The sequence below is a fragment of the Pipistrellus kuhlii genome, unplaced genomic scaffold, assembly GCF_014108245.1.
Source record: "Pipistrellus kuhlii isolate mPipKuh1 unplaced genomic scaffold, mPipKuh1.p scaffold_m20_p_19, whole genome shotgun sequence".
Taxonomy (NCBI): domain Eukaryota; kingdom Metazoa; phylum Chordata; class Mammalia; order Chiroptera; family Vespertilionidae; genus Pipistrellus; species Pipistrellus kuhlii.
Window position 1 is genome coordinate 10,224,059 of NW_023425504.1, and position 25,506 is coordinate 10,249,564.

Consider the following 25,506-nt stretch of genomic DNA (forward strand, 5'->3'; position numbering starts at 1 on the left):
CAGCCTGGAACTGGGGGGGGCACAGCCTGAGGTCCCCTGTCAAGCCCCATGGGGGTGGGGGAGGGTGTAGCCTCAGGTCCCTGCTGATTGCTCATTAAAGCTCCTTTTGGGAACTTGGCTTCAGTTGTGGGTGCAGCCATCTTTGGGAGGGAGTGATGGTCAATTAGCATATCCCCTCTTTATTAGATAGGATTCTGGCAACATGCCTGACACATTAAGTACCCAGTAAATGTTCTTTGAGTGATTAGAAAAAGACAAGTTAACTGCTGTGGATATGGGTAAAGCAAGCATGGATAGTGGTGGAAGATTAATGAAATTGGGATAAAAAGGCAAAGTTTTAAAAATTAGGTGGCAAAAAATAAAAATGAGTTGGAAACCACAGGGTTTATCTGCAGGCAGTCACCAAAACTACAAGTGAAATAGAATAAAACATTAAGAAAAAAGAAAATTGAGAAAATTGGGAAAAATTACTTATTTGACTTTGGGGCTAAAATTCTGCAGCTGTTATCAGGGAAAATTCTCTGCCCAGCAGCCCGAGTAATGAATAAAAGTAATTTTCAGAATGAAGAGAAATCAAGAACTCTCCACAGAAAGGCCAATTTCTGCCTCCCACCATTTTTGACAAGAATGACCTTTTACCCACCAAATTATTCTCTAAAAAATGAGTTGATAATGTTTACATTAGTAGGATCTCTTGGTAGAGAATGAGACCATCATAAATGTCTGAGTTACTCTAGGAAGCATCTATTTTTAATTTTAGCCCTGTTTGAAACAGTGGATATTATTAGATTTTCAGCAACATTCGTATCTAGATATCTTTGGGATAATCTGTTTTCTGATCCAGAAAGTTGATTATGCATTCCTTTAGCCATTTCTGAAAGATGTAATTTGAATAAGAGTTATTAAAGGAAAGGGGGTCTCTGATTCATATTTACTATTTTATTTCCCTTTTATAATTATGCGTGTGTGTTGAAGTTCAGAATGCCCTGTCTAAATTTTAGGATGAAAACAGGAAGTAGTGACTAAATTTAAAGTGTGTTTTCTTATTTGAGGAATTAAAACCCATGTTTTGGAGTTTGTTTTGTTTTGGTCATCATTCCCAATTTAAATGTCATTGTTGTTTCTCGTGGCCAGAGCAGCTTGTGAAGACCAATAACTCATGTTGAGATTATATCTGAGGCCTGTCAGATGGAATTTTAACTCCAAAATGTTATGGGTGGAAGATTCTCAAAAAGTTCAGCATAGACATTTTGGCTTATATTATCCAACAATTCCACTCCTAGATATTATACATATATAAGAAAATCAAAACCATTTATGTGAGGAAAAAAAGAAAAAAAGAAAGCTAAATTGGGAGTTTACTAAGATTTTAGTGTTGTAAAGAAGCTTTCTATCAATATTTGTATTCAGCTTCCAAATTCAAACTATATAATTTAAGTATGTCCATGGCAGCATTATTCACAGTTGTCAAAAGGTAGAAAACAACCTAAATGTCCGCCAACTGATGAATGGATAAACAAAATTGTATACAATGGAATATTATACAGCCACAAAGAGGAATAGAACACTGATACATACCGCAACATGGATGAACCTTGAAAAGCTTATGCTTCATGAAAAAAAGCCAGTACAGAAAGACTATGAGATACATGATTCCTTTTATATGAGATGTCCAGAATAGGCAAATTAGTATAGACAGAAAATAGATTAGTGATTGTCTGTGCTGATGTGTGTAGGTGAATGGAGTGGGCTGATGTGTGGAGGTGAGGGAAGGGAGTGACAATGACTGCTAATAGGTATGAAATTTCTTTTGGGTGTGATGGAAATGTTCTGAAAGTAAGTAGTCGTGATGGTTGCACAACTCCCCCCCCCCCCCCCCCACAGCTCATTGAATATGCTAAAACCCAATGAACCATATACTTTAAATGGTTGTATTATATGGTATGTGAATTATATTTCGACTTTTTAAAAGTTGAGGAAAATGCCTGTAGGAGGGCAGGCAGTATGTCTAGCAGCATGTTTGGTCTCAAGAATTTCCAATTTGCAGTTCTCTAAGGGCTAATGTCAGGGTTCACCTCACTGATTAAGGGATGGAAAAATCACAAACCGGACCACAGAAAAGGAGGGTTCTAATCCTGACCTAATAAGTTACTGCTGTGCTATCTTGAACAAGTTCACTCACTTTTGTAGGGAACTTCATCTCATCTTGTATAGACTTAAGGAAATTAGATTTCAAGATCATAGGTTTTTTACAGTTTAGTGGTTGGAATCTTGGAATCTTTGTTGTTGTTGCTAATCCTCACCCGAGGATATTTTTTCCATTGAATTTTTTTTTTTTTTAGAGAGTGGAAGTGAGGGAGGTGTGTTTGTAGAGTGGGGAGGTGTGTGTGTGTGTGTGTGTGTGTGTGTGTGTGTGTGTGTAAATAAATATTGATGTGAGACACATCAATTGGTTGCCTTCTGCATGCACCCGACCAGGGCTGGGGATAGAATCTGCAACCCAGGTACATTCCTTTGACTGGGAATCATAATTGAGACCCTTTGTTTGGTCCACTGGCGGATGCTCTAACTATTGAGCAATACTGGCCAGCGCTAGTGGTTGGAATCTTTAATTGTATCTGCTTTCATGCAACTTACATGGTTTATTCACATGCAACCTTATGTCAGTGTTTTCCGTCTTCAGAGAATGGAGGCGTGATGTTGGGAGGTGATGAGTGGGAAAATGGCATCATTCTTTAATTAAAAAAAAAAAGGAAAAAGAAAATTGAGGGTATTTGAGGAAGAGTGAGAAAAAAAGGAGCTTGTCTTAGTCAGTTTGGGCTAAACGGCAAAAATACCATGGACTGGGTAGCTTAAACAACAAAATTATTTTTCTAGTTTTTTAGGCTGGAAAGTCCAAGATCAAGGTGCTGGCAGATTCTGTGTCTGAAGAGGGCCTCTTTTATAAAGACACTCATCCCATTTATGAAGATTTCAAGTTCATGACCTAATCACTTCCCAAAGGCTCCACCTTCAAATACCATCACATTGGGGATTATGTTTCAATGGTGAATTTTGAAGGGACCCAAACATTCAGTCTAGAGCAAAGCTATATGTTTAAAGCAAACATTTCTTAAACCATTGGGTGAGGACATGTATGTATGGTTAATTTCTATTCCTGGGTATTGACAAGGACTTACCCAGGCACCCCTTGCCCTTTCTGCCATGGCATTCTCAGCACTCATGCCCTAGATTTCTGTCAGAATAGCAAACCACCACCATCATTTGTTTTACCAAAAGGAATCATCTCTGCCACAATAACCCCACCCCCTTCGCCCTCAGCCTGGCTCTCCTGACTTGATTTACCTGTTTTTTATAGTGGGAGAAGCTATGCAATGGACAGGAGTTTGAGGGGGTCCAGAACCACAGCAGCACTCATTCATCACTGTGAGAGGAAACAAGGAGTTTACAAGCTTTCACTGCAAAGTCATCAGTGTGTCAGTTTTCATGAAATAAAGATTGTCTGAGGCATCACAGAGGGCTGTTTTCAGGACAGTCCTCACAGAGGGTGTTTGTTCCTCTTAGAAATGCTTGCCATATTGTAAGCTTTTTATCCCTTCTTTAGCAGGGCTTTACTATGGCGCTTTTAGTGTCTGATCCTGCTAAGAAGTAGGAAATATTAAGAGGGCATTGTTCTAAAGAAATGATCTCTGAATATCATTGCTAAGCACCATTTATGACCACACATATGTCAATTTATAAAATGTCCTGTGAGACTGGAGCAGTGATGGTTTTATATCAAAGCCCAGTCTCCAAACTGAGGCCATTAAAATTGTAAAACTGCTCTTGTAGTTTCAAATGTAGAAAATCTGCATTGCGTTTGTGTTACATATATGGTACAGATATGGCATGTGGCACTTACACTGGCATTTTTGGAATGAAAAAGCAAGCCACTGTTTTTTCCTACCTTTTCTCTGTTCATTTTCTTCAGTGTTTTGTTTTATGTAATTTGTTTTGGGCTCTTTTCCTTACTCAGAATCCTATACTTCCTCTTGTTCTCTTTAGCAAGAGATGAGCAAATTTTGCATTTGGGCACTCTAATGTACATGAGAATGAACGATATAATTTATGGAGTTTTGTTTTCCAGAAAACTTGGTTATTTTCGCCTGCAATATGGTATACAGGATTTGTCCTATTTCATTTTCCTGGAGCACTTAAAAACCAGCAATGTTGCCTCTGGTGTGTGCAGTGGCTTGTTCTACGATATGGCTTTCTCCTGGTTGTTTCATCTCTGTTTCTTTATGAAGTACAAGTTGTCTTGAGAGAAATAAAGAGTGGTGTGAAGCACAGTTCACAGAGTCTGTTCCCAAATGGGAAAATATGTGTTTGAAGAAATAAATAAGGCTTATTTTGAGAAATAAACCTTATTTTATGTTTACTTAACTCTTGTCTCCCAAGTCCTCTGGGATTATTTTTGGCAACATGAATCATCTGTTTGATGTCTGTTATAAGGGAAAATATCCTTGCTCCATCGGTCAGCTCTCTGCCCAGTTGTGTCTCAGGCAAGTACACCACAATTTAGGCGGAAGGGAAATGAATGTTGTTTTTATGGAACACAAATTCAAAAGACCTAAATGTATATAAAACAAGCTAGTTTTACTTAATATATCACTTCATTGATCTGTCTCTGAATACATGTAGAACTTTGAATTATAACTTGTTACAAGTGTTGACCTTCCACTTGTAGCTTTAAAGTAATGTTTTAGTTATCTTGCTTCATATGATAGAGAAATATTTTGAGTAAGGGATTTTTTCCAGATAGTTGTCCTTTCACATAACAAGCACACTTTAAAAAATGTTCTAAACATTTCACTGGAAATATTTCTGAAATACTTATGCCCTTGCCTTACTAAACAGAAGGATAAAGCCATAATTAATCAGTTAAAGAAGACACAGTGTCATCATCATGAAAATTATTTAATAAATGGTGTTCTAATGCAGTGACGTCCTTAGGGCTTTTGAAGTATGAGGAGCTATTTGCGTCTAAACTAAATGGCCCCAGACCCTTTTGTTGCTGTTGCTTCAGCCTCTCTTTTTAGCTGTGACTTCTGCTTTCATTGATTTGGGTTCACTCTTAGTTCTTTTTAACCCAGGGCAGAATTGAATGTCTAGAAATTAGATGGAAGAGTTGGTTAAATATGCAACTGGAGTATTTGTGTGCAAAATAAAGGCTATGTCCCAGAAGGTGGCTCCAAAATTCTACAGTAAATTTCACAGACTTTCTTTCTCTCTCTTTCTTTCTTTCTTTCTTTCTTTCTTTCTTCTTTCTTCTTCTTCCTCCTCCTCCTCCTCCTCCTCCTCCTCCTCCTCCTCCTCCTCCTCCTCCTCCTCCTTGTTTTGTTAGACCAAGGCTTCCCTTGCTTATTGGGTTGACTTGAAAGTTGAGGGAAAGTGAGTCATTGCTATATTTCTAAGATTGCTTATTGAATAGTTAGTATGTTAGGAGGCTATAAAAAGAACACATTTAATGCCTTTCCATATATTTAAAAGAAATATCCCCATCTTTCCACAGTGAACTTTAATTTACTTTCCTATGTCTCCCCCACTTCTTTCAAATAATTACTTTGACCTTTTTATCTATAGTAATTTCTGAATTGGGTTATCTCTCTTGTAGCTTTTAAGACATATTGTCAATGCACAGTAGCATAGGTACATGATAATACTTTGTTGTGTCTTTAGCACCTCCATACATTTTATCTTCAGGGTTCTCTTTATTCAGATGCATTTTATCTTTGTAGTGATCACCCCACAAGCTTAGGTTTATTACACGAACACGATTTATTTCCTTTGCCAAAATATGTGGTCTTGTCTGTTCCCCATAGGCTTTCATTTTGTAAATGTGCAGTGATTTCACCTTTATTGTGAAGTTGGACAGCCTACTTGATATGGAAATGAGTTTTACTTGTTTTTATTTCCCAGGGTCCCTTCTGGAACTCTTCTTATGAATAGGAATCACATTGACAAGCACCAGTCTCTCAGGCACAGTGGCTGTTTGTAAAGACAGCCTACACATGTTGGCCAAAACAATTTCACACTTGAGTTACTTCAAAACTGACTGGTGGATACCATTTGGTCCCAATGATTTATCTACTCCTGGTTTGTTGATTAGATGCAGAGCATCATGTTTACCACTATTTGATCTAGTACCTCTGACCTGTCGACTTCAGAATTCTCATTTGGGAATGCGAATCTTCTTAGAATACAAAAGATTCATTCAGTCTGTGGACCATCTCCTTTTCAACCCCCTGACTGTGATTAAGTGGGTCCTTGGATGCTGTAAAATGGCTTCTTCCCTTTGATAGAGCGAAAGAGCCTCTTACTCTATTGGCTTTGCAATCTCGTGCAAGTTGCTTCTGCCTAATTTTCATTTTGTGTCTAACCTGCTATGCCTTCTAGTTTTTCTCTAGTCCCAGTCTGGACTAGCTTTTTATTTTATTAAAGATACCTTCACTTCTTTTCATTCTGTCTTTTAGCCTCATGGAAGGCTCTCTTCTCTCTCTCCAACCCTCTCAAATTCTAAGTACTTGGGAGCACTTACTCTTAGGTAACCATATAGGTAAGGTTTTTGTTTGTTTGTTTTTGTTTTTGTTTTGTTTTCTCATTTTAAAACCAGTCTCCAGGCTCCTTGCATGTTATTTACTTTTTGAAGTCTTTCTACCCCAATAATGCCTAGTTTAATCATAGTGTCTCACTCTAAAATAGAAAAAAAACACACGTGAGCGGTTCTGAACTTTTTTTTCTTTCCTATCATGTTAAATTTAACAATGCTATGATCACCATTTTATACTTTTATCTAGTTACCTGGTGTCTTACGTCACCTATATACTCAGGGCCAAGGCCAAAGTATCTCCCAGGGTTCCTGTTCCTCCCTCCCTCCCTGCAGAGTCCTTACCCTCCTCATTGAAACACAGGTTCAGAAAGCAGTCATTTTTCATCTATCCAAACCTTGCCTACCCATCCTGGCAGGTAAGTATTATATTATGTTGGTGAATTCTTTTTCTCATTCATGTCTGTGAATCGTATGCACAAATATAAGGGGGTAGTGAAGGGAAATCTATGGTACCGGTCAAAAACCTAGTAGAGGAAGACCTATTTGACAGAAATATTTAAGAAATAGACTATGGGGAAGTAATCACATGATGAACTGAAACAATCTGAAGTCCATATTCTCTCATCAGCAACATCAAAAAAATCAGCACTTAAATGCATCATCATTGTGCAGGGAGCTGGCATTTCCAACTTTGTTCTCCCTTTCTTTGATGTGGTAGGGAACAATCTCCCTTCATCTCAGGTTGTTTTTAAATTTTTTTATTTGACATACATTTATTCTCAGATATTCTAATTTCTAAATCATACACCTTTATTTTATAGAGCAGAGTATTCTTTCAACAAAATGATTGGCTGTTAGGAAGGAACTGATCATTTGTCAGGATTGTGCAGTTGACTTAACAGTACATATTCTGGGCACACAAACTTTTTAAGAAGGTAAGATACCTATTTAAGTAAAAGAGTGTCTTATTTTAATCTTTGGAATTATGTTCACAAGTGCAAGAATTCTAGAACACAGATTATTCCTAGTTTATATGTAGAAATATTTGGATGCTGATGCAAAGTTAATTCCTCAAAATATTAGGCTAACCTATGTAAAATTACTGAAAAGACCTTTTTTACTCAAGATAGTGACAATGGCAATTTCATATGAACCAGTCTTTACTACTTTGGTGTTTTTTGAATTACTCCCCACAGTCTTAACAAAGCCATTTGTTTTGTTATTCCTCACTCAAGGTATTTTTTTTTTCTATTGATTTTTTTAGAGAATGGAAGAGAGGAAGGGAGGGAGGGGGAGAGAGAGAGAGAGAGATATGGATGTGAGGCAAGATTGATTGCCTCCCTCATGTGCCCCCACCAGTGCTGGGGATTGAACCTACAACACATGTTCGTGGCCTTGATGAGGAATCGAACATGCGACCCTTTGGTGTGCAGGCCGACGCTCTGACCACTGATTTAGGGCTTAACAGATCTATTTTAGAATGAAAGAGTATTCTCTAGATAAACCCCAGAGTGATATTCTAATAGCCTGAAAAAATTTTTTTAGACCAAAGGGCAGTTTCCATTTTGGCTATAAATAAAGCTAAATTAACATTTGGTCTGTAATTTTTAGAAATAAGTGCTTCCTAAGATTAATAATAGTACTACCAGTAGTAGCAGTAATAACAATAATATAACAAAAAGTTTCCTTTTGATTAAATATAGCTGAACCCTGAAGCACAAAAAGGATCCTCCTTCTGAGCAATATATAGCATCTTCAGATATCAGCATTCATTATATTGTAATAGCGACTCTTGGTTGAGACACTATATACATTTAATGTTTCCAGTGATTTTGAGATAGATTCTGTTTTTGTCCCCATTTTACCAAAGGTGAAGTAGTCTCAGAAGTGAAGAGACTGACCCAAAGTCACACAGCTAGTAAGGAACAGAACTCAGCTTAAACCCAGGCCTATTTAACCCCAAAGCCCTTATGCTATCCTTATAACGCGGTGCCTACCTGCCTCAGACTTATCATAAGTACCAAGTGTTGTAAGCTTTTCTATTCTCTTTGCTGAGTTTTCTGCTTATTGTGACTTAGTTTGTATTGAACTGGTCTGACTGAGGAACCTTGCTGATGCTGAGTAATCTGAAGTTCTTGGTTCTTGAAGAACCTGACCATTCCATTTCTGAGTTGCTGTTCACTGTTAGGATTAAAAAGAAGCTTGAGTTCTGTATGCCATCACAAATTTGTCAATGCTATTATGAGTTTTAACCAATAAACTGTGTCATGCTTTTTTCTTAACATAGGCCCATTTTGCAATAATTCTCAACATAATTTGCTTATGTTTGAAGCCACAAATGATGAAGGCTCATTTCATAATAATGAAACAATTCCTTTTTTTATAAGAGCATGCCCCACACTTACCCATGCCCACTGGTCATTAGACCACATGGAAACTCAGACTTGTATTATCAAGCACCTATTCAAAAACATGTTTATTATGTCTGCTCCCCAGTGAAGGGGTGTAAGTTCAGTTGGTCAAAAACATGTTTATGAAAGTTGAGAGCCTATGATTCTTTTCTAAGGTTATTTAACTATAGTGTTGCCATTCTATGTGATTAAATTTACCATAGTAAAGTTAAGTTTTGTTTACATTAGTTGGCCTTTGTGTATTGGGCTGTGTTCATTGTCATATATTAAAAATAGAAACACCCATGGGCAAAAAGTAAGTATTATTTTCCAGATAACCTGGTTTGATTCATTCTGATTTAGGCAGTTAGTTTACTTGCAAAAATCTGGACTTTCAATAAATGACTTTTGATTTGCTTCGGCTTTTCCAATCCCGTGCTCACCCCCAACCCCCTAATTGAAGCTGATTCCAGAAAATGGTTTAAAGTCTTGCCACATACTGTGGTAATGTATGTGCTCCTCCTGTAACATTGGATATAACTTGGAATTATGCCATCTTATCTCAGAGTTAAAGCATAAGATTAGGTAGATTTTAAAAAATGTGATCTTGCACTGTTTATTATCCTATGACAGAAAGAGAATTAAGTGAACTATTATGTATTTTTCTATATTTTGAGTTATCAATACTTATTTAAGTATACTAAAATGTTTGCTAATTAAAACTGATAATGGCTCCCTCCTGCACTTCCCCTACTGGGGATTGAGCATGCAAACCAGGCTTGTGCCCTTGACTGGAATCGAACCAGGGACCCTTCAGACCGCAGGCCGAGGCTCTATCCACTGAGCCAAAACAACTAGGGCAATAAGACCCATATTTCATGTTATCGTTTGTTCTTATCCTAAACATAATTAAAAAAATTGTTTGGTGGGGGAATGGGTAGAAATGGTGAAAGGGAATATAGTCAATATTAATGTGATAACTTCGCACAGTGACAGATGGTTACTAGAGTAAGTGTGCTGATCATATTGTGAAGTAGATGAATGCTGAATCACTATGTTGTACACCAGAAACTAATGTAAAATGTGCCAACTATACTTTATAAATTATTTTTAAATCGCCTCTTATTTGTTACTATGGGATCAGGAAAAACTATGAGCTTGTGCAAATAGTATGTTCTGTCTGCAAGGCTACTTTATTTTTTTATTTTCTTTTAAATACATGTAAGTATACTCTTAAAATATATGCTGAACCACCGATGATTAATCATTTTCCACATAGAATAAAACATCTTCAAGGAGAGGAGCAAAAAACAAGTATATTAAAATGACTTTTCTGTCAGGAGGTCCTGGTATGAAATTGTGTCCTTAAATTTTCCGAAGGAGGCTGTCTTTATTGCCTTTTTTTTTTTTCTAGGAAGGGCCATTTTAATAATTTTTGCTATCATGTCAAAGACTTTCCAAGATAATTATAGTCAATAATTGCAGTAGTAATGCTGTGTGCCATCTGCAGGCTCTATGTAACGGAAAGTGGAGAGAAAAACATGTCCCTTTGCTTTATGGGAGTTACTGTGGAACCTGCGGCCCTGGTGCCAGATTACCATTCATACCAGTTTTAGGTGGCCCTCCCAGTACGGAGTCATATGCCATCTTTTATCTCTCTTGCCCCTTAATGGCTGTAGTCCCAAACCCCCAATGGTTTTTGTTCATCCTAAAGTAGCTGATGGGCCTTGATTTGGGGGGGCGGGTCATATTCTGGGACTGGAAGAGTAATCAGAACTTCTTTGGGAATCAGATATTTGACCAAATTAATTTGTTCATAAATGAGCAGTTGGCCCATGGCCAAAAGATTCATGGAAGGCAGGATATTGCAGTAGGTAATCACTCACTCATTTGGCATGGACAGCTGTCTGATATTTTGAATTTTGGACATCAGGTCTTAAGCTTGTCTTTTGTCCAGATTTCAGGAGCTCTGGGACCTCTCTTAGGTTTTATGACAGACTATACCATTCTATGGCAGCAAACTTAATTTCTTCTTAAAGGCTCAAATTAGAATGGTCTCTCTCCTTTCATCTGTGCCCAATACAAAAATGGTAACAGGCAGCCCCTTTATTCTTGGTTATCTGATAGTTCTGTAGTAAAGAGGACAAGGCGACCTCTAATGCACTAGTTGCTTTCTAGATTATCCATATCTATCTCTGTGGTCCTGGGGTGATTCAGAGGATTCTGATCAGGCAGATCTGCATCTGAGGATCATCAGGACTTGCATAGGCCTGTAGGGACTTGAATGCAGAGCAGTTGCCTGATTTTTCTCTTTTCCTTGTCCATTGCTAGCAAAGAGGCACTCATTTTTCCAGCTTCTGTGAGGAAACATATTTTTTGAGTCATAAATAATTTATTACATTAAGACTTTAATTTAGTGCCTAAGACCTGCCTTTATGTTCCCTTCTCTGATACTAAAGAAACCAGTGGAAAGTGGTAGGTGGCTGGCATGGTAGCCTAGCTAAAGAATTCCCTAAGTGATGCCTTATATTTAACTTCAAACATCTTTTTATTGGTGTTTCAGAGCCCAGAACAAACTAGGGATTATTCCTAGTGTGATAGAGAGGAATTGTGTTGTATCTCAATTCCTTCATTGTGTGGTGTGTCAGTCACTTGAGGACTTAGAAGCTCCTTTCCTGAGACTTGAGCTACAAACATTGAATAGAGGCATCTCAGTGACTATTAGAATATAAGTTTAGGGAATTTTTTCATCAAATGACCACACTTAGATACTTCAAAAAAAAAAAAAATCAAAGCATTCCCCTGGCCTATGTGGCTCAGTTAGTTGGGTGTTGGCACCAAGAGATTGTTGGTTTAATTCCCGGTCAAGGGCACAAGCCTGGTTGTGGGCTCTATCCCTGTAGAGGGTGTACAGGAGGCAACTGATCTATAGTGCTGTGTTGTGTTCTCATATTGATGTTTTTCTCTTTCTCCTCTTCTCCCTTCCCCCTCTCTAAAATTCAATAAACTATTGAAAAAAATCAAAGCATTGACATCATCCAAGAAGTGGCTTTTAAAAAAAATTATTTGAATTTTTAGTGATTTGATTTGTCAAGCCAAATAACTAAAAAGCATTTTGTGAGAAGGTTTTACTTTGTCGAATTTGTTTCTTCCCCTCATTGCAAGATTCTTCTTTGAGTTCAAGATAATATTATGTATGACTTAACAAATGGCCATCGTGTGTCCACAATGTATAGATTATATTTGAGTATGTGAATCTCTCCCAATTTGTCCAAAGGCACCTCCTAAGGCACATCTGTGAAATCACAATGTGAGAAGCATGGGTTGGGTTGGATTGGCCTGAGATAGTATCACCTTTCCTCTTGTCTTTTAAAAAAATTAAACTTATTGGGGTGATATTGGTTAATAGGATCGTAAGGTTTCAGTATGGATTTCTATATTACATTATCTGGATATTGCACGGTGTGCTCATCACCCAAAGTCAAATAATCTTCCATAACCATATATTAGGGCCCCTTTACCTCCAGCCCCCTTCCCTCTAGCAACCACCATACCGCTGTTTGTGTCCGTGAGTTTCAGTTTTATATCTCACATATGAGTTGAAATCATATGTTCTTAGCTTTTTCTGCCTAACTTACTTCACTTAGCATACTATTCTCAAGGTCCATCCATGTTGTTGCAAATGACAGTATTTCATCCTTTCTTATGGCTGAGTAGTATTCCATTGTATATATGTACCACATCTTCTTTATCCAACACTTTATGGGACACCTTGGTTATCTTCATGTCTTGGCCACTGTGAATACTGCAATGAGCATAGGGGTGAATATATCTTTGTGAATATATGTTTTTGAGTGTATAACCCGGAGAGGGATTGCTGGATCATATGGTAACTCTATTCTTAACTTTTTGTGAAATCACCAGAATGTTTTCCACTGAATTGTTCCAAGACATGACTAGATGACCTCAGATAATTTGTGGTGTGTGTGTTTAGAAATTCAGATCATAGAATTGGGAGAGAAAAAAGCATATAAAGCAACAATAAAATATGTTTCTGTTCATCGTATAATTTGAAGAGGGCAAAATCCAAGCCTCTTTTATTTCTGCAGTGATGAATGGCATCTGACAGATAAAAGGTATTTGATAAATACTACATTAAGCACCAACAATGTTTTTCTTGTGTTGTCAAATTGGGTCAAAGGTTAGTTTGGGAGAAGTGAATTGATTCTTTGATTTAGACTTGGGAAAAGTTTTTTGGGCAGGGTAACATTTCCAGGTAATCTCTTGAAGTGGACTGGTTAAACTAACTAGGTCAAGAAGTGGTAAATATAATTGATTTTCAAATCCCAATGATCAAATCAAATGTAATCAACAGGTCTGACCCTGAAGGAAATATTCTAAGAAATCAGATTGGGAAATTAATGCCAAGGAGCTCTAGTACACTGCCATTATGATAAATCTCAATCAAACCAAGGCAAGGAAACTTAAGTGGCATCAACACAGAACTGTGGGACTCTTTCATCAAATGTTATGATGGACTTTTAGACAGGCAGCAGAGGGTAAGGATAAAAAATATAATTCTCTAGATAGCAACATGAACAGTGGCATTCTGTCCAAAATTATGACTGAGACAAATTTTACTTACAGCTCCAGTCAATGACCTGGAAAAGAAAGTATACATTAAAAATTTTACATTTGTCAAAAAAGTTTTCTAAATAGCAAAGTGCCCATTAAATGGGAATCAATTCTAGAGTGTATGCCCCAAAGGTGGCAGGCCCAGGTGTTAGGGTACAAGATAATGATTGGCAAGGAGAGTAGATTTTTAGAGGGTTGGAGGAATTCAACCTTGCAAAAAGAACATGCTGCCTCCCCCCCCCCCCCGACCTGCTTGTCCTAAAGTTCAGAAGAATTTTTCTCTCATGTTATAAAAGATAACTCCTGTTCAAGTATGACTCATGTCCATGTCCATTGGAACTGAGACTAATCAAGAATCCTTCAGTGCAGATCTGTATTAGAGTTAGCTGTAACTTACTATGACCTTTAACAAGAATTATGGAAGTGGATTTTAAGTACAGACATTGAAAATGTGAATACTTCTTTCTCCCTTCTCATTTCATTGATGTTTGGCTAGAATTTTAAAGAAAGGTGTGTGTAGCTGGAAATCTGATGTTAAAGAGTCATTTTTCTTTATGTGAAGCAGCGGACTTTGCTATCACCTTAGTTAGTGTAAAAGCTTTTCTAGATAGTTGTTTGGAGAAATACCCTTTGGAAAAATTAATTATGAATGGATATGCTGTTCTTTAGGTATATTTTTCCTAGAAAGTCAATTAACTGAAAACCTATTCTCATACTCTACTTTGGAGGGAGGAATTTGAGGTATGTCATGAAAGGGAGGCTAAAGAAAACTTGAGGGTTTTTCTCTTCCCAGTTAGCCAAAGATGAAAACAACTATAAAAAAATGTTAAAAATCTTCATGACCCACAACCCATGAAATGTACATAAAAGGAAAGGTATAAATATTTATATAAGAGCAAGTGTTTCGTATCCGTGAGTCCCCCTACTCCCCCACGACATTTTCTTCAACATTTGCAGTAAACTGCTGACCCTTTGTGATCTTGCTGTGAAACCTAAATGGCTATGGCAATTTATCTGAGAATTGGATTCCTGGAGGGTTCCTTTAGAGATTATTTGGAAATAATAAGGAAAGTCACTCTCTTTTGGAAGCCCTGATATTCGAGTCATCTCCCTGGGTGGAGGAGAAAAGACATGTCTCCAATGTTTTTCTAAGAATACCTTCATCCTTTCTTTTTCTCTAATTCTTTAAGGTCTTATGTAGTTACCCACAGGAGATTGACTGCTCTCAGGGGCAATCCTAAGACTTTAGCACACTAGTGATGTAGAGAAAGGGCAAAATGCTGCTGGTGGCCAGCATTCTCCCACCCTGATCTCTGTGATGCTCCAAGCCTGGTCTGATTAGCTTTCTTAGAGATTGTCCTACTGGTGCTTTGGTTTACCAGGATTTTGATCCACAGCTTGGTACACAGGTTCCAGAAGTACTGTTGGCCACCAAAGAAAAAAAATATTGTAGCCAATGGTGTTTCCTCTCTAAGCTACTTTTTCTTTGTAGATGAATGTATAACTGAGGTATTTGGAATCATTTATTCATACCCAGGCATTCCGTTAAGGTGTGAACCCAATGAAAATCATAAATTAGTATTTCAGCCAATCTCTCAATTGATTCGACCATGCACGTGCACCTAAATCATTGACAGAAAAGTCCTTCTCCTTTGTTAGTTGTAAAACAGGAGCACCCCATCTTTTTCTAACTGTCCATAGCCTATCCTCTATGGTTCCCCAACACATTTTCAGAGCCTTTTATTAGCCCTGACTCCTGGGGTAGTATTTATTAGATTCCAGACTTAGTATTGAATAGTATTAGCTTAATTACCAGTATTATTCCCATTGGGCCCTTGACCTGGACGAAGTGTTGGAAAATGTGCAAAATAGATGCAGTTGCATAGTTGCTCTAAGGTGTTGGTAAAATATGTCAATGTGTGAATTTCAGGCTACCCTCTTACTTTAGTGAATGTTTGGTACAATTCAGATGGGGTTTTATGAGTGCCCGACATAAACTTTTGGTTCATAATTTGCTTATTTAAACATCAATATAAAGCCCAGCTTGATTTCTACTTGGAGTGGATTTTAAAGCTGTTGCAAGCTCAATGAAATGAAGTATAGGGTTTTAACGTAGCAACTCTAACTCTTCTAACTACACTTAACATGAAGGTATTCTTAGAAAAATATAATGAAACTTATTTTCAAAACATATGTGTTTCTGATTGCCCTTCTCTATCTTACCTTGCAGGATCAGTACACCTAAAAATAATTGGCAGTCTTAAGCCCTCCAGAGTTATATTTTGGCAAGGTTTTAACAAAATGCTAACTAGATGCAATTCTCCTACTGATTGATAGGTGACCTCAAGTCATACATTTGCATAATAACTAATTTATGCACATTACCATTAAGGTTTAGGTCAAATGACTTTAGGCTTTTGGTGTGCATAGCGCGTTATATGCAATAATTTCACTCATTTTTGCAAGGGGGAAGATAGATTAATGTATATCATCCCCCACCTTCCTGATATTATTAAAAACTTTTAGAGATTTTCTTTCTTTGTTCTCAGGATGCTGAGCATTGTATAATCCTCCTAGGGTTCTTAAGTAACTTGGAGGAGCTGGAGTTCTACAACAACCTGCATTTTAGCTTATTTTGTGGCCACATGAATTTAGATCTAGAACATGAACAGAAACTATTTTGGTAATTCTTTTTAAACCAGAGGCAACCTAAACCAGTGCAACCTCCCCTGCAGGCCTGGTTGCCCCCAAGTATCCTTCCCTGCTGGTCTGAGCATCCACAACTTTCCTCCCCTGCCGTCCATCTCGTGGTGGCCATCTTGTGACCACCTGGGGGCAACCATCTTGTGCAAAGGCATGGCGGTCAATTTGCATATTACCTCTTTATTATATAGGATTTTATTTTAAAAATTATTTTTTAAAAATTTAAATTTCTTCACTGTTGAAAGTAGTATAGCTGTCCCCTTTAGTTTTTGTTGTTGGTTTATCCCATTGACTCCCTCCACCCTGCATCCACTCCTCCCAAGCATTAACCAGGGAACTTATATGCATAGATGTATTTTGGTAATTCTTTAGACCAATGACAAAGAATTGTTTTACTTTCATTAAAAATAAAAAAAAAAAAGAGTAAAGTATAAATCGAGGAATTAAGAAAATCACCCCCATAATTAATAGCTTAATATAGCTTCCCAATATTAGAATTATATCTTGTATTCATATTTCTAAAAGGCTGATGAAAGTCCCCCCCTTATTCTTTTCACTTTGAAAACTGCTTTTTAAAATAATCTAACTCTTCCAGGATAAAGTATTACAGAAAATGGAAATAAAGCAGAGTTCCCCTATATTCCACACCCAGTTTTTCCTATTATTAACATCTGACATTAGTGTGGTACACTGTCACAATGGATAGATGAATATTATAATTTTTTTTAGTAATAGTTTTATTGAGATATAATTCATACCCCCAAAATTAAACCATTTAATTACAATGGCTTTTAGTGTATTGTGCATTCTCACCAAAATCTTATACCTTTTAACTGTAATATCCCCCTTTACTTCCCATTAGTCTGGCTCCCACACTGCCCCCTCGGCCACAGGAAACAATAATCTACTTGCTTTCTCTATACATTGACCTGTGCTAGGCCTTTAAATAAAAGGAAACATATAATATGTGGGCTTTTGTGATTGGCTCTTTCCCTTAACATCATGTTTTTGAGGTTGAGCTATGTTATAACCTGAATCAGAACTTTATTCTTTCTTATGGCTGAGTAATACTCCATTGTACCAAATTTGTTTATCTATTCATTGTTGGACATTTGGCTATTATGAATAATGCTGCTCTCACTATTTGCATGTGTTTGTTGATTTCCTTAGTTTTCCTATAATGTCTTTTTCTATACCAACCCACAATAACACATTATATTTTGCCATCATGTCTGCTTAGGCTTCCCAGGCTTTGCTTATGATGGCCCTTGGCCCTGTAGATCAGTGCCTTGGCTTAGTTGTCATCAGTTCACCATCACTTATGCATTCCACTCAGCAACTAATTGATCTTTTCTTTTCTGGCTACATATTTACTACCTTAAGATATGTCTCCAATGAGATATGTTCTTGAAATATCTGGAAGAGGGAAGATGCTGCTCCCCTGGCCCCTCTCAGTACAAGTTGTCTCTTCATGGAGAGCCTCAGTATGTTATCAAAGTATAGATTAGAGGGGGTCCCTCAGCTTGGCCTGCCCCATCTCACAGTCTAGGAGCCCTCAGGGGTGGGAGGTGACTTGGCAATCAGGGGAAGGCGACACCCCATCACACCTGCTGCTGCAACTGCCAGCAGTGCAAGCCTCGGCCGGCCCTGGTTATCTGAGGCTTGCCTGTGCCCCGGGGTAGCTGGGCAGCTGCCATCCAAGACTTTCCTGCATCTCAGGCTGGCCCTGGGCAGCTGGGCAGCCACCATCTGAGGCTTGCCTGCGCCTCGGGTGTCGACTGGGCAGCTGCCACCCGAGGCTTCCTTATACCTAGGGCCAGCCCTGAGCAGCTGAGTAGCCACTATCTGAGGCTTGCCTTCACCTCAGGCTGTCCTTGAGCAGCTGGGGGGCTGAAGGGACTGGGGGACTCCAGAGGCAGGTGTGCCACCATCTTCTGGCTGTGGGTGCTGCTGTCTTTGAGGACAGGGCAGTCAGTTAGCATATTCCTTCCATATTGGCTGTGGGCGCTGCCATCTGGGAGGGAGGGGCAGTCAATTAGCATATTCTCTCCTTATTGGCTGTGGGCCCTGCCATGTTTGAGGGCAAGACAGTCAATTAGCATATTCCCTCTGTATTGGCTGTGGGCATCACTATCTTTTGTGATGGTGTGATGGTCAATTAGCATATTCCCTCTTTATTAGATAGGATGGTCTTTATTTCTGTCTTTGTTTTGCAATTACAGTATTTTATATTTACATAATGCTTCTTTGTTTGTATAGGAAAGGCTCCAGTGGGTAAGTGACTTCTCCAAGAGCCCACAGTGAATCATGTACAGCTGAGACTCAAACCTGTATTCCTGATTCCCCAAATCAGTCTTCTCATCCCTAGGCAATCATTCGCCTTGCAGAAGGAAAAATCCAGATAGTGCTAAGTATTTGAAAGCTTTTAAATTAACTTCTTAAAAACCCCTCCTAAAGAGCTAAGTTTTCTTCAAAACCCAGGTGAGGCACTCAGTTTCTGCAAGAAAGCCCAATGCAAAAATTATAGTCTCTCACAGTTGCAGTATACAAAGTGTTTTCCAGTGTGTTCTCAGATGTTCCTCCCTGCTGCTCTTACCCTTAGGGTGTAGTTTGTGTCTCTATTATTTATCAGAGGCATTTGCTTGCTTTATTGATGAAATCATTTGGGGTGTGTCTTACAAATCATGCTGGTGCAGGCAATTCTGGGTTCTCTGCCATGAAGGTTTTTGGTTCCTCCATTTAGGACTCGGGGAGAGTAATTGCTAGAGATTTACTTTATCTCCTACAGTTCCAGAAATCTGGCACCTTAATGAAAACTACAAATATTCCTTTATCACCAATCCCCTGAAAATGTGTATGAATCTGAGGGACATTTTTCCCCCCTGGCATCTAGTTGAACTGCAAAGTGAATATTCTGAGAGAACTGTAGGTTGTAAGTTATGGTTAAAATTGTAAAGTTGATAGTAAATAAGCTGAGGGCTGGCCTGAGAACCTAACAGCATTTACAACAATTTTTACGGGAAGGTGGGTTATGAGCAACTAAAAATTAATGGACATTAGCTGTATCCCGTTTATACATCAGAGCCAGCCTTTGATGAGACTATTAAATGAGATAAAATGACAAAGCACAGTTCCACAGATTGTTCACCACAGAGCCCTGGTAAAAGATGGAACATCCCACATATTCAATGCCTACTTCTTTAACCATTGATTTGAAGGGCTGAAAAAAAAAAAAAGAAAAAGAAAAAAAAGAACCAACACACATTCAGCAGGATTGAGTAGGAATTTATTGTGATTATCTTTGGTGAGCTTTGAATACTCAGGCCTTGATATTAAGACTAAAAAGAAATTACATAGAACTAGTGTGGTTGAAAAAAAAGTATGGCTCCTTCGAGTGATTTTGTTTTGTTTTGTTTTGTTTTGTTATTAATGCCATAGAGTTAAGCTTTACAAAGCATGCTTTGTTGAATCTCATGCAAGCCTCCTCCTAATACAGGGGTAGGGGACTGTTTTTCTTTTGAGGACCACTGACCCACAAAGAAAAAAACTAATCAAGAGATGTGTACTAAAAACAACTTTATTTAGGCGCTTCCTTAGAAAACCATAAAGCATTCAATTCACTTGCTTTTAAAATTATAATAGAACAGGAACTCTCAACAAGTACAACACATTTCTCAAAATCCTTTGGTTTCATGTTATGTTAAAAGAAGTGGGTGGAGTAAGGTAGGAAAGAGCAATAAAGGTAGAATAAAAGAGGGAAACCAGAAGAGCTTTAAGGGAGTAGAAGAGAGACATGGAGAGCTATAAGCAATGGGCATAGAAGCAGGGGATTGAGTTAGGGAAATATAGAAGACAAATGTTAGGTGTGGATCATAACTCACTGTTCACTTAATCTATTGGGATTACTGGTTAATATTACCTGATCTTCTGTGGCTCTAATGTTTAAGCCTTTCAAATAATAATTTTTATGGAAGGTTATGTATCAGAATCACCTAGCTCTGATCAATGGCACACTTTCCACTTCTTCGTACTGAGCAGTAATTCCAAACGTATGAAGAAGTGGAAAATTGGGACTCTGAATGGTTTGTCACAAAACAAGAAAAGTTCTATTGGGATGGTACATACAAATTATCTGAAAGTTGAGGGGAATGTGCACTTTAGATGTTTCTCTTGAAATTATTTTGTTTTCTTTGGATTATAAAATCCGCATTATTAACCGGTTAACAGTTAATCTACACTATTGACCAGTCAATAATTAATCTGCATTATTAACCAGTTAAGAGTTAACCCCCACTACTAACTGGTCAATAATTAATCTTCATTATTAACCTGTTAACAGTTAATCCACACTATGTACTGGTCAATAATTAATCTGCATTAACTGGTAAATAGTTAATCCACACTATTAACCAGTTAACAGTTAACCTGCATTTTTAACTGGTTAACAGTTAATATACGTTATTAACCAGTTAAGAGTTAATCTACACTATTAACTGGTTAATAATTAATCCACATTATTAACCAGTCAATGATTAATAATGCAGATTTTGTAATAAAAAAACATGATATTTTCAAGATAAACATCAAAAGTGCTTTATTCAAAGTAATGTCCATCGCTAGCTACACATTTCCCCCATCTTTCAAGTAATTTGTGGATACCGTCCCAATAGAACTTTTCTTGTTTTGAGGCAAACCATTCAGAGACCCAATTTTTCACTTCTTCATATGTTTTGAAGTGCTGCTCAGAAAGTGTGTGTGCCATCGATCAGAACAAATGTCAATCTGAAGGATCAATACAACAAAATAGCATACATATCAAATCATACATATGCCAACATAATAAATAATGTGGATTGTTTGCAATAGATGGAGTTACACATATGTTGATATACCAGTATATGCGATTTGATGTGTAACTCCATCTATTGAAAAAAACCTGCATATTAACCTAGTAGAAATGCAGGTGGAGTAAGTGGTGCATTGAAGGCTATATGAGCAAAAGTGGAATGTTGGAGTCATCATGTTTGCACCGAGGAGTAGACAACTTTGCCAACAGAAATATTAGCCAAGTATTTACCTTGTTTTTGTCCTTTACACAGGGCAAGCCTTTTACCATTAGGCAGATTTTTCCTGGAATGTTCTTCTCTCTAAAATGAAAGTGGGCTTTTTTATTTTTTATTAGCTATTGATAAAACAGCGATGTACTCCAATGTTCAGATATAAGCAAGTCTCCATAAGGTCCTGCTACGATCCTTTGGTGGATAAGTGAAGGGAGGGGTTCATGGGCCCTGCTGGGCTCTTTATATGTGCTAGTGTAAATGGTGCTGTGTACTTTTAGCAGGTTACTAGTAAAACTTTTATTGTTGTTACCTGTTTTTGAAGATTGTCTCCTTAACGTAAAATTCCTGTGGATAAGTTTAAACCCTTCAATGTCTAGCACCTTCTTAAATGTAAAACATTATTCTTTCCTGCTGTCTCAGAATTTGCTGGCTTCAGGTCGTGTGTGTGTGCATGTATGCATTGGGAGTGGAAAAGGGGTGCTTTTCCTTGGACTTAGAAACCTATTTTTATAGAATCCAGTAAGCGGCTCTTTAGTTTATTATATGTGTGAACCCTGCTAAGACTAGGTGAACAGATTATTTTCCAAATTCTTGAATTGTTTTACCTTGGAAATCCAATGCACTTCACAACAGAATCTTTGCAGGGGCTTGAAAATCAGCCTTTGATGAACTTTAGCCTGTGATAACCTTAAAAAGTAGCTGCTCCCTTATTATAATTTATTTAAATAACCCTGTGTGTCTTAAGTCCTTATTCTGAGCATTCCAATGAATATTCTATGTGGGGTGTGACTGTGATATGGATTATTTAGTACAGTTGCAGCAAACACTGCAGCTAGTTGAGGTCCTTCATATTATTTTATGTATTTAGACTGTATTGGGTGAAATCCTCAATCTTGAAACCAGGATACAACTGGATATCTCTCTTTAATTATATGTGCTAGTACCAAAGGCCTGCTGTGAACTCATTAAGCCAGTGAAGGAGGGAATTTTGTTTTTGGTTGTAACAAAGATATTTCCTGAAAACAGCTTTAGCAACCTTTCTTCTTTCTTTTCATTTTTTAAAAATAGACTTTATTATTATTATTATTATTATTATTATTATTATTATTGAGAGAGAGAGACAGAGAGAGACAGAGAGAGATACAGAGAGAGAGAGAGAGGGAGAGAGACCTGGGATCCAACTCACAACCTGGGTATGTGTCCTGACACCTTTTGGTGGGTGGTATGACACTCTAACCAATCAAGCCACATCAGCCAGGGCAACCCTTCTTTCACTAATGAGAGCTAGGATATTCTAAAACTTAACAGCTCCTTGATTCTTCTACAAAATCTACCCTCCCTCTTTTCTTGTTTAAATTATCTGTGGACCAAGGGTTTCCAATCCTAGTGCTAGTCAAATAAGTTGCCAGCTCAATTATATCCAAAGTAGTTTCGCACACACCCCCACCCCACCTCCAACCCTGAGCCATTTTGGTATCTATCTTAAGCGAAGACTTACTTCCTCTAAGCACACATAGCCAATCAACATCAAAGGCCAGCTCATGGTCTAGTTCAATTCCCATGGTTATTAGAGTTGTTAGAAAGATTTGTTCTTTATTCTCCATGCCTTTATTTATTGTACATGCTTAGCATTGGCAGGCTGAAGTGTCTTCAATGTACTCATTCCTGAGTTCTTGAGATCTTGATTCTTTTTAGGTTGCATATGTCTTACATGGAACATGGACAACAATAGCAGAAAGAATAGTGACAGTGAATCCTTGTAAACATTTTTACTAGGGTATCTATACATCACCAAGTAATATTGGAGTGAATAAAGTACCTAGTGGATTTATTTTCGAGTGGCACTGCATCTCTTGGTCATTATGAAGGAGAGTATGGCTTCTTCAAAGCACAATTTTGGTCCTGTGATAGGAGGAATAATGTGTGGGTGAACTCTGGCATCTATTTTTTAAAAAACCCACAATCCTCCAAACCCTTATGGCTAAACCACAAGCAAAACGCAGTTGGATTAGGGTAAGGGGAGATACTTTGTGAGTTAAGCTGCTATAGAGTGATAATGCTTTTGACATTTCTCTTGACCCTTCTTAGGATTCCTTCACTACATAAAGATTACATTTATTGGAAACCATTAGTCTATACTGGAATGAGTGGCTACGCAGAATCATAAGGTCAATACAATGTTTAACATCTGCACAGAAGTTGCTGGCTGAAAAAAATCTTAAAATTAAAGATCATTTAATATCACCCTTTGACTTATAGACTCAAATTATCCAGCATGCATTCGTTTTGTTTCTGCTTGGCTGTCAACTCCTTGAAATGCACTTATCCTGTTGCTTCCTCCAAGTATAACTGTTGTTCATATATTTGTTCAGTTTTTGGTTGTTATCACATTTTATAAATGATTCTTCATTAATGGTACCCTCTTTTGGAGTCTAAATTCCCAAAGCTAGAAAAACTGTCTCATTTGTGTGATTTGAGAAATAGAATCAAAGAATTATAAAAGAGACTTCGGTTGATATTGAATAATACTGGGTTTACTGGCCACACTGGTGTTCCTGTGATGTAGCAGACTTCCTGGTTGGAAAGTTCCTTAGGCTTTTGGAGGTGGGTTTATTATTTTATTTTTCTAAGAAGGGAATACATATTTTTGCTTTTTAGAAAATATATCTTTATTTATCTCAAAGAGGAAGGGGGAAGGAGAGAGAGATAGAAACATCAACATAGAGAGAGAATAATTGATTGGCTGCCTCCTACTGGGGATTGAGTTCACAACCCAGGAATTGAATTTTGACCTCCTGGTTCATAGGCCAATGCTCAACCACTAAGCCACACCAGCCAGGTTAAATATTTTTGTTTTAATGAAAGCTCCCATACATTAGATTCTTAGGCCTTAGCAGCAATCTCACAGATGGAAATGAAGTAGACTTTGTGTGCCTAAACCAAATTCTTCCCTCTTGAACCTGATGAACAATAATGGAAATTGAGTGTCTTATACTTTTATCTTTCAGGAGATCATTTGAAGATCTGTCCCCAGGGTTATACCTGCTGCTCTCAAGAGATGGAGGAGAAGTACAGCCTGCAAAGTAAAGATGAGTTCAAAAGTGTGGTCACCGAACAGTGCAATCATTTGCAAGCCGTCTTTGCTTCCCGCTATAAGAAGTTTGATGGTATGTATTGGAACTTGCGTCTAAGTGAGCATTCCCATTTGCTTTGTTCCAAAATTTGTTTTACACTTTTTATTCACGTCACTTTTAAGAGGTGATATTTACGTTCGTACAATTGCTTTTCCAGAGCTCTTCTGTTCTCTCAGTGTTCAAGTTTTCTCTCAAGATGTTCCTTCTTGTTGGATCCTCAGGGCAAGTTAGCCCTATAGCTTTATTGCTAGAATCCTTCTGGGTGCACTAAAATCTGTATGGTAGGCATTATGGAAATATAGTCGCAGGGAGCCAAAAATAGATTAAAGTCGTTTAATTTAAATGTTTTTATTTCTTTTCTTGGATGAACATAGAATAGTGTTGTTGATGCACATCACTTAAAATTTTCCCCCCCTAATAAAAAGCAGGCATCTATACAGATGCTGGAGTTCAAATTAAATTTCAAAATGGTTCCCCAAAGATAACTAGCATTCCTAGAAGCTCTGTAGAATGCAGAGAGAATCAACATTTAGTTCTTGAGTTTCCATGCAGCAGTAGCCCAGCGATAGCTAGTATACTATAGTCTTCGTTAAGCTGGTCTCCTTCCCTGGCCTCATTTTAGCGGTGCTCTGGCTTAGTCTATCCATGTAAAGCCACAGCCAAACCCATTTCAATCCTCTGTGCCAAACATGGATTCTCACATGTACACTTTATTTAATAGTGAAGAAATAGTCAATATGAGCCCATTGAGAAGCGCTTCAGTAATATCTGAAGCAATGTTACATACAAAGGATTTTAAAAACTAGAATATGGGATCTAAAACATCTCAGGATCCTTTGCTTTGGTGCTGTGCACTCAGTGTGAAGATTGTTATGATGTAGTAGATTTAATTTTAATAGGAGTGACTTTCTTTGTGCTCATTTTAAAAGCCATTCTAATTACATAGTACCTTTGATGCATGCTTTTCTTGACATTATGTATGGTGAAGAAGTACA

The 25,506-nt window shown here is 37.7% G+C and overlaps 1 protein-coding gene across 1 annotated transcript in view; it reads left to right on the forward strand.

The window, feature by feature from the left end:
* The window catches only part of GPC4 (glypican 4), a 117,926-nt gene that overhangs the window by 58,893 nt on the left and 33,527 nt on the right, over window positions 1–25,506 (forward strand). The window contains exon 2 of the mRNA XM_036443328.2: window positions 24,386–24,544. Coding sequence (XP_036299221.1) covers window positions 24,386–24,544 — 159 coding nt within the window. The remainder of the gene's footprint in view (window positions 1–24,385; window positions 24,545–25,506) is intronic.